This window comes from Notolabrus celidotus, chromosome 18, assembly GCF_009762535.1.
Source record: "Notolabrus celidotus isolate fNotCel1 chromosome 18, fNotCel1.pri, whole genome shotgun sequence".
Lineage (NCBI taxonomy): Eukaryota > Metazoa > Chordata > Actinopteri > Labriformes > Labridae > Notolabrus > Notolabrus celidotus.
Window position 1 is genome coordinate 30785125 of NC_048289.1, and position 12645 is coordinate 30797769.

A 12645-nucleotide genomic window follows, 5' to 3' on the forward strand; every position below is an offset into this window, starting at 1 on the left:
TCCTTTCATTCCTTCCTTCTTTCTTTCTTTGTTTCTTTCTTTCTTTGTTTCCTTCCTTCCTTTCATTCTTTCTTTCTTTCTCTCTTTCTTTCCATGTTTCTTCATCCTTTATGTCTCATTTTCTCATCCTGTCCTTTCCTTCCCCATATATTCTCCTCTTTTTCTTTCTTCTGGTCTCCCTCTCTTCTCTCTTTTCTTAGACCTTTCTGGAGTCCCTGAGCTCCCTTGTCTCGTAGGTTCCTCTGGATCTCTGCTGCTGTGGACGTGCCAGACTCCAGCGGCTACACTTACTACTATCCGTCTCCCCACTATCATCTCTCTCTCTCTCTTCATCTCCCTCTATCCCTCTCTCCAACATGGTCTCAGCAGATGTGTGTCTAACATGAGTCTGGTCCTGCTGGAGGTTTCTGCCTGTTAAAGGAAGTTTGTCCTTGCCACTGTAACTTGCTAAATGCTGCAAAGTGCTCTGCTCATGGTGGATTAAGATGAGATCAGACTGAGTCCTGTCTGTAAGAGGGGACTGGATCTGATCCGGTCTTGATGTTGGGTCTTTGTTAATAATAGAACAGAGAGTGTGGTCTAGACCGGCTCTGTTGACTCTGTGATAGATTGATTGAAAACAGAAAAAGCAAAATCTCTCTCTCTTTTTTTTAAAGCTGCAGTGAGGAGTTTTTGATTCATGTAGATTCTGGCGCCCCCTTTGGTCAAAGAGGTCTTATTTCTATGCAGATTTAAATTCTCAAGTTAAAAAGATCATATCCCTTTCACTTAACTCTGCTGGGGAAATATAAATATAGACGGAGGCCATCTTTAACTCTGCAGCGGATGTTTCAGACATAAAAATACCTTCATGGAAATAATCTGTGGTCTTGCTGAGCTTTAAGTTACTCTTCTGATACGGATGCATGAGATTCATTTAGATCAGGGGTGTCAAACTCATTTCAGTTCAGGGGCCACATACAGCCTAAGTTGATCTAAAGTGGGCCGGACCAGTAAAATCACAACATAACAACCTATAAATAATGACAACTCTAAATTTCCCCTTTGTTTTAGTGCAAAAAAGTACAAGCACATTCTGAAAATGTTCACATTTAATGAACTATCTTTCTACAAGAACTCTTGTATTTTCTGCCATGATGAGTCTCATAGTGGGCCAAATCTTTGACTCTTAAAGCCCTGAAACCTGCTGCCAACACACCAAACACACAGGTTACCCATTCACCTGACACCGAGTGTAATGTTTACTGCAAAAGAAAAGATAGATTATAATAATGAAGAAGGTAAAGTTGACTATTTAGTGGATCATCTTATAGTGCTCTAAAAAGTCTTTATGAATCTCAACCGGATTATGCAAACAGCAAGTAGCCTAATCTATTTCCTCACTTTAAGAAAAAAGTCCCAGGAAAAAAAAGTGCCTTTCAGGTGCTCCGTCAACAATATAATTTAATGCGACCCCTAGAGGACAAATCTGAAATCGCAGTTACTTTTATTGAAAAATTGCAGTCTTAATGTCTTCTATGTAACCCTTTCATTTTACAAATTATTCCGCGGGCCGGATTGGAACCTCTGGCGGGCCGGTTTTGGCCCGCGGGCCGCATGTTTGACACCCCTGATTTAGAGGAATCAGACCAGGGTTTTATAAAGTGCATGAATTTCCATGAAATAGTCAGCGGTTTCATTTCTCAGTGAAATGTCTGTGGTTGAAACCAGTGTGGGTAACCAGCTCCACCAACTTTCTGCACAATAACACATTAATCACGCAGGAAAAGTGGGAGGATTTACTTGTTGTAGAAAAATATGTTGATTTATGACTCAGTTTCACACAGTGAGGCTTTTTATTAGCGTCATGAAGAAGAGGGCGGAGGCTGAAAGTCTGAACTCTGTTTTATCTGCTGCTTCGTAGGAATGATGGAGTCTGACACGAGCATTGTTTTCTTCCTCTCTTCACAGCTGACAGGTCTTTGTGTGTTCTCTCTGGTTGAGATGCATGTGGCTTTGACAGGAAGTAGTGAAGTTCCTCCTAGTCTCAGTGACGTCACTCGCTGGTTTCTGGAGGGATGTTTTGAAACATAGAGAATCTAACTTTTGATCAACCTGGACTCAGACGAAGAGGCGGGATTACAGCCTCCTGTCAGTCAGTCAGCTGTGCTCCTACATGCTAATGTATGCATAACTTTAAAACGTATGCATCCCTCTGTCCCTGCAGTCTCTCTGACGTCACTTACTGATTTCTCCGGAGAAGTTTTGACGCCCAAAGATGGCGGGCGCCGTGATGGAAATGCTGACTCAACCTAACTTTCCAAACACAAGCAGAAAGGCAGAGCTGAGATTTAGTTTCCTTTCAAACTGCTTTAAACTATCTGAATATATGAGTTATAATAACTCTTATCCCCTTTATGGTGTGTATGACACAAGCAGCAACCTCCGGTCTTAAAATTTGGAACCCATGCGGAAGTGTTAAAAACTGCAGTTCATCGTGCGTCCACTAGAGGCTGGCTGCAGAAACACAGGAAACCACATACACACCCATTCAAAGAAGACGATCTTTACAGCAGAAATAAACATGTTTACAGTCTGGTTCAAAAAACAGTTTAGGTCCCAGTAGCTAGTTTATCTATTTGGACACACTGTACGGGGGGTGAATTATTTATAAGTCTGTATTATTTCCAAGATATTAAACTTACGAGTTTTGCCCAAATAAGGGCGTGGCTGGCTTGATTGACAGGCGGGGAACCCTGTAGCTGTTAGCAAGAAGGCTAAAGGCCCGCCTCTTTACCTCACACTAGCTCAGAGGAAGTTAGGTTGAGTTCAACATTTCCAATATGGCACCCACCGTCAGTCGGCTTCAGGAACAGATGGGTGACATCACAGAGACTACGTCCATTTATTATACAGGACATGGAATGACAACATACTTGAGCTACAGACATTTAATATGGGACCTAATGGAGATTCCTTGCATTTTGGAGTCAGCCTCTAGTGGACACTGAATGAACTGCACCTTTTTGCACTTCCAACTTGGCTTTATTTTCAAAAACTGAGGTTGCTGTCACGAAAAAGGAAGTAACAACTGTTTTTAAGGCTGGGATTATATATCAATGGATCAATTAGGATATGTTTGGAAAAAGTGAAAGTTTTAAGTTTTATTGTCTTCCAAATTTCTGCTTTAGTGATTGATTGTTAAAAAAAAACAACTTAAAGTTTACATTCCATTTTTTTTATTATTTTTGTAATTCTATTTTATTATTATTATATTATTATTGTTTATTCTGTTTTATTTTATTATTATTTATTTTTTAATTTTATTTTCTGTTTATTTTTGTGTCTTTCTCTGAAGCACTTTGTAACTTTGTTTAGAAAAGTGCTATAGAATTAAAGATTCTTCTTCTTCTTCTTCTTCTTCTTCTTCTTCTTCTTCTTCTTCTTATTATTATTATTATTATTATTATTATTATTATTATTATTATTATCATTATTGTAGCTTCTCTGTAGACATTTGAAACATCTTTCCCTCAGTTGATGAAGCTGCATGAGGCATATTTAACCGATCACATGACAGAAGTAGTAATGGATGATTCTCAATGATGGAGGGAGCAACAGGCTACTGAAATCTAAGAAGAAAGCAAACAGTTCCCGCTTTAAAACCTCTCAGTGTTCCTCAAACTTCAGACTAACTGTTGCTGTTTTCAGTCAGACACACAGAAACCCTGTCGTCCTTTAGGGAGAAGTCACCCTCCTCATTATAAGCCTGACACAGATGCTGCTACCAGCTCTCAGTCAGCCTCATAAAGTCCGCTCACGAGGCTCAAAATGTAATAAAGCAGCTAAATTGACGTGCAACTACAACCGGTAATGTTAAACAAAGATCAAAGGTTGAACTGCAGATGGAGACAGAAGTGAAATCACAGCATGTGTGTGTTTTTAGTTCTGTGCTTACAGAGTGTGAAGAGAGGAAGATGAATGAACTAAGACTCAAACTGAAACAGTGGATTACAGTTTGCCTCAACTCTTCGTACTGCACAGTTTTACATTTGTACTTTGTAAAGTTACAGATCACAATGTATTCACCTCCTTTTTTCCTCCACCGTCCTGACCTTAAAGCTCCTGTGAGGAGTTTTTAGTGGTTATGAAACAGCTATGGATCATTTTATGACCGACAAAGCAAAACAAGATCATTACCGGTGAAACCAGGTCAGTGTCAGACAGATAAGTAGATAGATGAACTTTATTGTCAGTCCTAACAGTGACAGAATCCCTCCTTTGAAATGTCTCAATGATCCTCAGGTGGACACAGAGACAGTATGCTATGAGAGGTACGGACAGGGGTTTATCTTTGTTACTACGGTTTAACTTGGGTGTAGCTAGCACCTCCAGCCAGGACTTTCTTATCTGTGCTGCGTGACGTCTGCAAAGCAAAAGCTGCTGTTAACCTACAATGTATAGGTCTTAAGTTTGCAACATCATAACAGCATTATGATGCAGAAGGTTAGGGTTAGGACTGAAGTCCACTGACAGATACTGTGGGTTAGGGTTAGGCAAGAACGCAGAGTGGTTTGGGTTAAGGCTGGCACACATCACAGGATTCTTCAAACCTTCACACATTTAGAGACCACACACTTGATGCTAACAAAACACAGATCGCACACCATCTCTCTCTTCTGATCTTATAGTGTGTGGTGTGCACCATGGAGCACACCACACACTAACCCATTCTTCAGCACAGTATCAGGTTCTTCACGCTCAATATTCCAATTCTCGCGTAGTAAAACGTGACTTTGGTGTAAACAAACATGGCAGACGAACAGGAAGAAGGAATAAAGCAAAAAAGAAAAAGTGAAAATTTCTTGTCTGGTGTGAGAAATGTGAGGAAAGTTACAAAATTACGTTCGAAGTGAGAAATGTGAAAAAAATTAAAATTTTGCGTCTGAAGCAAGAAACGTTAGAAAAAGTTTAAATTTATGGTTGAAGTAAAAAACATGGAAAAAGTCAAAATTTGCGACCGAAGCGAAAAGCAAAGATATTTTTAAATGTACGTCTGAATCGAAAAAAAATGAAAAAGATGAAAAAAATGGTAAAAATGGAAAAAATGAAAAAAGTGAAAAAAAAGAAAATTTATGTTTGAAGTGAAAAAGAAAAGAAAAAAATTCAAAATTCTGTTTCTGAAGCGAAAAAAATAATAGAAATAAAAATTTGCTTATAAAAATATAAATGTAAGAACTATGTCTTCCTCTGCTGACATGCACAGGACATAATCATTAAGTACTGGTTTGTCCACAGGGGGCGCCAAAGAGCGCACAAACTAAAAGTTCCTTTAGTTTGAGGGAGTGGATCTAATATTTTATCTCAGGGTCATGGTAAAAACAAAAAGGAGCCCTTTAAGTGGAATATTTAAATGTTATTTGGAGAAAATGTTCTGAATGCTAACTCCTCCACAGCCCATTAAAATAAATGAGGTCTCCCACATCAAACAGCAGCCTCAGCGGGGGAGTGAGGAGGATGGTTATTTTCTCCCGAGGGTTCAGATTAACAGAGAGCTTTTTAAAATTAGAGAGCCGCCCAAATTTACCATTCAGACTCTGAAACACAGCTTTGAGGAACAGCCATGTTTTCCATTTCTTCCCCCAGACTTAATGCATCTTATCTGGCTTTTAAAGCTGGAGCGCCGCCCGCTATAACAAAGCTAACGTTTCACATACACGTGTAAGAGACCACCTCCAGGAGAATAACTCCAGGGGCTTTTTTTCATTAGTGCAGCCTGAGCGCTGTGTGCCGTCTTTGTTCGGACCACTATGATACAAGGAGACGGGGAATAAGTGCTGGTTACACAAAAACCATGGAACTTCTTTTTACCGCGCATGATCTCAGAGTTTAGACCTCCAACCCCCGTCTCTGAAAGCGCCTGCTCTCCTCATCTGTCTGTGATTTAGTTTGAAACAACACAAACATGCAGAGCAGTCGGATCATATGGAATGGAAACATTTCCTGGCAGTGTTTGGCCTGAGTCCTGTTTTCAAAAACAGTCCCTTAAAGAGAAACACAGAGTTGAAGCGCTCAAAGAAACTGAGGAGTCGGTCTAATTTGAGGGTGTTTGGGAGGTTCAGCCCTTTCTTTCTAAACAATCCCATAATTAGTGAGTGCCATGCTGCGTCAAGTCAGACTGAATTAGCAGTGTCCAGTAAATGCTGTTCACACACAAGCCAACCAGGACACTTTCCTCAAAGCTCTGACGAACAATACACACATCATGCGTCATCCAGGATCATTTTTACCTGATGATTACACCGAACACACACACACAGCTTCCTGGAGTGTTAGTTACACTCACGCCTGTGAAAACATCCTCCTTCTGTGGAGGAGTTTGAGGAAATAACTCTGATGACAGTGCGATCAGGGCTCAAGGTCAGCGCGTTATCTCAGACGGTTAATGTGTAACAGAAAAGCTGTTTTACAAACAAAGAGATTAAAGGTTGAAGGATGAGGGCGAGTATTTCACACCAGAGGAGTCTAAAGACGGACGCCATCAGGGTCAGTCATGAGTCATCTTTAGCCCTTTTCATAACGCCAAGATTCAGACTTCAGATCTACACCTGGGATGTGAATGTCACAGAGACGTGACGGTGGAGTCGTAACGCTGCTGCACCCGATTGGAGATATTGAAGCAAGCTGAGAACGTCACTGTGTGTGTGTGTGTGTGTGTGTGTGTGTGTGTGTGTGTGTGTGTGTGTGTGTGTGTGTGTGTGTGTGTGTGTGTGTGTGTGTGTGTGTGCGTGGACTGATGAACATATGAAGGAAATGGCAACTTCTCCGAAACGTCAAAAGCGAAAGAACATAAGTTAGAAATTAACATTTGCGTCTGAAGCGAGAAACGTGAAAGGAGTGAAAATTTGCATCAGAAGCAAAAAATCAAAATTTAAAAAAAGAACATTAAAGTCTTAAGTGAAAAACATTTTTTTTTTAAATTAAAATTTGCATTTGAAGCAAATTGAAAAATTACATTTGAAGATAAAAACATGCAAAAAGTCAAAATTTGCATCCGAAGCGAAATAACATAAAAATAAATTAACATTTAAGTCTGAAGAGAAAAAAACATGAAAAAAAGAATTTTTACATTAAAAGTAAAAAACATGAAAAAAGTTAAAATTTTGCGTAAAAAAAAAATACATTGATGTCTGAATAAAAAAAAATTGATATTTATGTTTGAATTGAAAAATACATTACAAAAAAAAAACATGTTTGAAGTAGAAAACATGAAAAAAGTGAAAATTTGCATTCGAAGCAATTAAGTAAATCAAAAAAAAAGAACATTAACGTCTGAAGTGAAAAAAAAAAAAAATTGCATTTGAAGCAAATTGAAAAATTACGTTTAAAGATAAAAACATGCAAAATGTCAAAATTTGCATCCGAAAGCAAAATCACATAAAAATAAATTAACATTTAAGTCTGGAGTGAAAAAAAAAAAAAATTATGTTCGAAATGAAAAACTTGAAAAAAGTGATTTTTTTTTGTTTGAAGCCAGAAACATGAAAAAAGTGAAAATTTGCATCGGAAGCAAAAAAGTGAGAAAAGCAAAAGAAAATTAACGTCTGAGAATTTTTTTTTAAAAAAACGAAAAACTTACGTTTGAAGTAAAAAACATATAAAAAGTCAAAATTTGCATCCGGAGCGAAATCACAAAAAAAAAAAAAAAATTTACGTTCAAAGTGAAAAACATGAAAAAAGTGAAAAATTTGCGTTAAAACAAAAAATACATTCATGTCTGAATAAAAAAAAAAAAAAAAAAATTTAAATCTACATTTGAATAGAAAAAAACATTACAAAAAAAAAATTACGTTCGAAATATGAACATGAAAAATGTCAAAATTTGCATCCGGAGCGAAATCGCAAATCAGAAATGTATAATTACGTCTGAAACAAAAAAAAACATGAAAAAAATAAAATTTACGTCTGAAGCAAAAAGCAAAAAAAAAAAGGAAATGAAAATTTACATCAGAAGGGAAAAATTAATGGTAAACGTGAAAATTTGCTTATAAAGCAAAAATTTGCAACCTTCAAATTCAACCTTCATGTGTCAGAACAACACGTTTGATCTTCTTCAACTTTGTTTACATGCATATATCATACTCTATGTTTCAGAGATGAGCCGAGGTTCTCGCCCCTGAACTCAAACTCAAGTCTTGCACCTCAGGTTGAACGATTTATTTCACGGTGTTAGACGAGGAGGATCACAGTCTACAGTTAAATTATGTCAAAAATCAGTTAGCTGAGTGTGGCTAACGTTAAAACTAATGTAAGCAGAGCTAGCACCCAAACTACCAAACTGCACCGTGCTCTATGAGACGCCACCTGTCATCTGAGTGTGTTTACATCAGGGTAGTAGAGCATTAAGGCCTTATGGGGCTGTGCTACAGCTTAGACACAACATATGAGCAGCATGTCTGGCCTTCTGTTTGAAACATACTTGTAGTTTTGGCGCTGATAGTGATGACTCTTAATCGTGTAGTCAAGTGATTGAACAAATCCCTCCCCCAAAGGACGATCAGTGGACTGACAAGAAAGTCTTGTTCCTGATATCACACGTCAGTTATTCAGATGTATGTTGGCTCTGAGAGACTAACCCTCAATCTCAGTTTTTTCATTTTTACTGTACATGCATATCGGTTAAAATATCAGTTATTGGTTTAATGGGCTGCTATTAATCTGTTTAATAACAACCCTGAACATGACATGCACAGCTCAGCTGCAGAGCCGTGTTATGCATTTAAAAGCCAGAAATCTGCCGCCCTGTTACGGACTTCTATCACGCCGTCCTCCTGACTCAAGTGACATCTTGTCAGACTTCCTACAGCTCCTTTAGAACAGCCTTTAAATAAACCTTTCCACATCTGCAGTAAACATTTCCAGCAGCTAAAAACACTTCAGGATGTGTCGGATCCTCTTTGACCAAAAGAAGCACCAGATTCTGTCAGCACATGACCAGATCTACCGTCTGCTGATATCACACACTCTCCAAACAAAGTAACACACTCTCCCTGCTCGTGCTTTACCCGCCCTGTGATCTGATGAAGTTTGTTTTTGTGCTCTTACCTTCTCACTCCCTGAGAGAAGAACTGGAGGTGCTTCAGAGGCCTCTCCAGGTGCAAACACAGGATGTAGACAAGCAGCAGGGAGCAGGCGGTCATCAATCCGACCACCAGCCTTCTCTGGAACGCCATCCCTCTGTCAAAGTGTGTGTGACCCTCGTAGGTAAGATGTGTGTGCTCGCCCTGCCCTCCGCTCTGCTTGAAAGCACATGAGGAGGCGAGGATGGAGGCGGGCGAAGATGTAGTCCTGCTCAGGATCTGTCTTCTTCTTGTCACCAGTCCAGAGCGGTTGGGTGTCAAAGTGTCCTTCTTGGGTTTCTTCTCTCTTCAGCTACAGACGGACAGAAAGAGAGAGTTGGAAGGAGGGCACAGACTCAAAGGGGGGCAGGATGGAAGGGGACACTTTATCTTTCAGCGTCAACACAGTCCCAAATAATCCTTTTTTAATGAAACCTTTACCGCGTGCCCCTGAACCCTGAACACAAAGAGCAGGGTCACAATCTTCAGATCCTCTTACACCCTGCTCCTCTCTGCTCTCACTGTTGTTCCCAAAGACACACAAAGAGGAAACTCTGCGGCTTCACAGTACAAAGTGTGAAGAGCCACACACCAGGAGGAGCTGAGCCGGCAACATTTAGGTCCCTATCTCTGCGCTGACTGACAACAAATGCAGGAAGCCGGTCACACACACACACACACACACACACACACACACATGCTCTCTCTGGAAACTCTGAGACTCTCTGGAGGTCTCACTACAGCTTAAAGACATTAGCATACACAGTGGAGACCAGCCCTCTCCACTTCTCACCTCAGTGTGAGTGGAGTCATAAGCACAACCCGGGGACGGGGGGGCTCAGATCTGGTCTTTAAACTTCTATAAAGTCTTGATCTGCTTTAATCCTAACGGACTAAGTAACAGCATGGTAGGTGATACAGTTTCTCTGGTGTGTGTGTGTGTGTGTGTGTGTGTGTGTGTGAGAGAGAGAGAGGAGGTCGCTCTGGCTCAGGCGAAATGGGGAATGGAAAGAATGTGTTGCGGTGATCCAGTGATAAAGTCTGCTACCAGGACTCTGATAAGACTCAAGGAGGGAGGGAAAACACTTACAACAAGTGACACAGCTCACAGAGAGATGAATCCTCTCTCTCACACACACACACACACACACACACACACACACACACACACACACACACACACACACACACACACACACACACACACCAGTCTGTAAAAGAATCAGAGAGGGGAACAAAGTCATGCATCTGACTGTCACCAATCCTTTCTCTTCCTCTTTCTGTCCCCCCCTCTCTCTCACACACACACACACACACACACACACACACACACACACACACACACACCTCCTTCATGAAGCTTTAAAAGAAAGAAAAATTAGAGTCCTCTCACCAGGAGTCAGTCCTCGGTCCCTCTCTCCCTCCTGTGTGATGCCTCTAACAGTAACACACTCCTCTAAGTTGGTCGCTCTGTGCCTCATCTAGTGTGTGTAGCGGCTGCTCTGTCAGCCCCGGCACTGTAATGGGGCGGGACCATTGTGAAATGAGCAACAGCTGCTGGCAATTGGTCAACCCCCTCAACTCTGAAGGGAAGAGAGAGAGGGGAGGAAAGAGAGAGAGAGGGAGAGAGAGGGAGAGAGAGAGTGAGAGAGAGAGAGAGAGAGAGAGAGAAGAGAGAGAGAGGGAGAGAGAGGGATGAATAGAGAGAGAGGGAGAGAGATAGAAAGAGATAGAGAGTGAGAGTCCTAAAGTCGTATGAGAGGTAGAGCCTTCAGTTATCAGGCCCCTCTCCTTTGGAATCATCTACCAATCAGGGTCCAGGAGGCAGACACCCTCTCTACTTTTAAGAGTAGGCTTCAAACTTTCCTTTTTGATAAAGCTTATAGTTAGAGCTGGATCAGGCTTAGACCAGCTCTTAGTTATGCTGCTATAAGCTTAGACTGACACCGTGGGATCCTGTCTTTCCCTCTCTCTCCTCTCTCTGCCTGTCTCTCACTTTAACTCTTCCTGTCCCATTAAAGTTACTAACCATAGACCTTTCTGGAGTCCCTGAGCTCCCTTGTCTCGTAGGTTCCTCTGGATCTCTGCTGTAGATTCCTTTTTTGGGTCTTCTTTTCTTTCTTTCATTCCTTTTTCCTTTCTTTCTTTCTTTCTTCCTCTTTGTCTTCCTTTCTTTCTTTCCTTCTCTCTCTTTCTTTCTGTCTTCCTTTCTTTCATTCCTTTTTCCTTTCCTCCTTTTTCTTTCCTTCCTTCTCTCCTTCTTTTTTTCTTTCTTTCTTCTTTCCATGTTTCTTCATCCTTTATGTCTCCCTTTCTCATCCCCTCCTTTCCTTCTGTCATTCCTTCACCATTTCTTCTCCTCTTTTTCTTTCTTCTCCTCTCCCTCTCTTTTCTCTTTACTTAGACCTTTCTGGAGTCCCTGAGCTCCCTTGTCTCGTAGGTCCCTCCTGTTGTGGACGTTCCAGACTCCAGCTGACACAGACGTGCTGGACTCCAGCGGCTCCCTCTATCTCTTATTCTCCTCTATCCCTCTTTCCAGACCGACATCAGTCTCAGCAGATGTGTGTCTAACATGAGTCTGGTCCTGCTGGAGGTTTCTGCCTGTTAAAGGAAGTTTGTCCTCGCCGCTGTAACTTGCTAAATTCTGCAAGGTGCAATGCTCATGGTGGATTAAGGTGCGAGAACAGAGACCCATTGGTGTTGGGTCTCTGGTCTAGACCTGCTCTGTTTGTAAAAGCGTCTTAAGATAGCATTTGTTGTGATTTGGCGCTATACAAAGATTGAGAGAGAGAGAGAGAGAGATAGAGATAGAGAGAGAGAGGCTGCAATAAAGTCAGACATGAGCAGGCAACACGAGGATCTCTGCTATGTGTGTAGAGACCCTGAATCACAGCGTGACAGAAGATAAGGGGAAACACGAGGTGACAAGCAGGGACATGCAGACTGAACTTCCCCCACACACAGGAAGACTCTGCTCTCCTCTCCTCTCCTCTCCTGCAGCCGCTCACTCCATCCCTCCTGCAGCACCCCGGCACTCAGCCGCTGCCCAAAGAGCCAAGTGAGAGTCAACGGTCAGCGTGCCTCCCCAGCTTCAGTTTCCTCTGTGAATAGAAAGGAAATACACTGAGAGAGGAGGAGACACGTCTCAGTGAGCACCACCGTTTGCTCTGCCAGTCAGCAGGAAGTGAGCAAGCTGGAGGGCAAGGGAGCAAAAAGAGAGGGAGAAGAAGAAGAAGAAGAGGAAGTGGGTCAGCTCTGGGTCCAGATGTATGGGCTGGAACATCCCGAGGAGGTTTAACGGGTCTGCGGAGAGGAGGGAGAGAACCAGTGTGGCAAACATTCATTTACAACACAAGCATTAAATGTGTCAAATCAAACCACACATTCAAACACTTCTGGATCTCACAGGATACTGGAACACTCCTGGGTCCCAAAACCTGATGATTTATGTTCTGACAGAGCCGGGGGGAGGGTGGGGTGATGGGGGAGGGAGGGGCAGAAACAAAAAAGCAATTGTCTGAGAACAGAAACAAACACACACACAGAG

The 12645-nt window shown here is 41.5% G+C and overlaps 1 protein-coding gene across 1 annotated transcript in view; it reads right to left on the bottom strand.

Annotated features, from left to right (window-relative positions):
* Positions 1-10681, bottom strand: part of st6galnac (ST6 (alpha-N-acetyl-neuraminyl-2,3-beta-galactosyl-1,3)-N-acetylgalactosaminide alpha-2,6-sialyltransferase) — a 26229-nt gene extending 15548 nt beyond the window's left edge. The window contains 2 exon segments of the mRNA XM_034707554.1: positions 9085-9411; positions 10492-10681. Of these exon segments, the coding sequence (XP_034563445.1) occupies positions 9085-9212 (128 nt within the window). The 5' untranslated portion in view covers positions 9213-9411; positions 10492-10681.
* Between the last annotated feature and the right edge of the window lie 1964 nt (positions 10682-12645).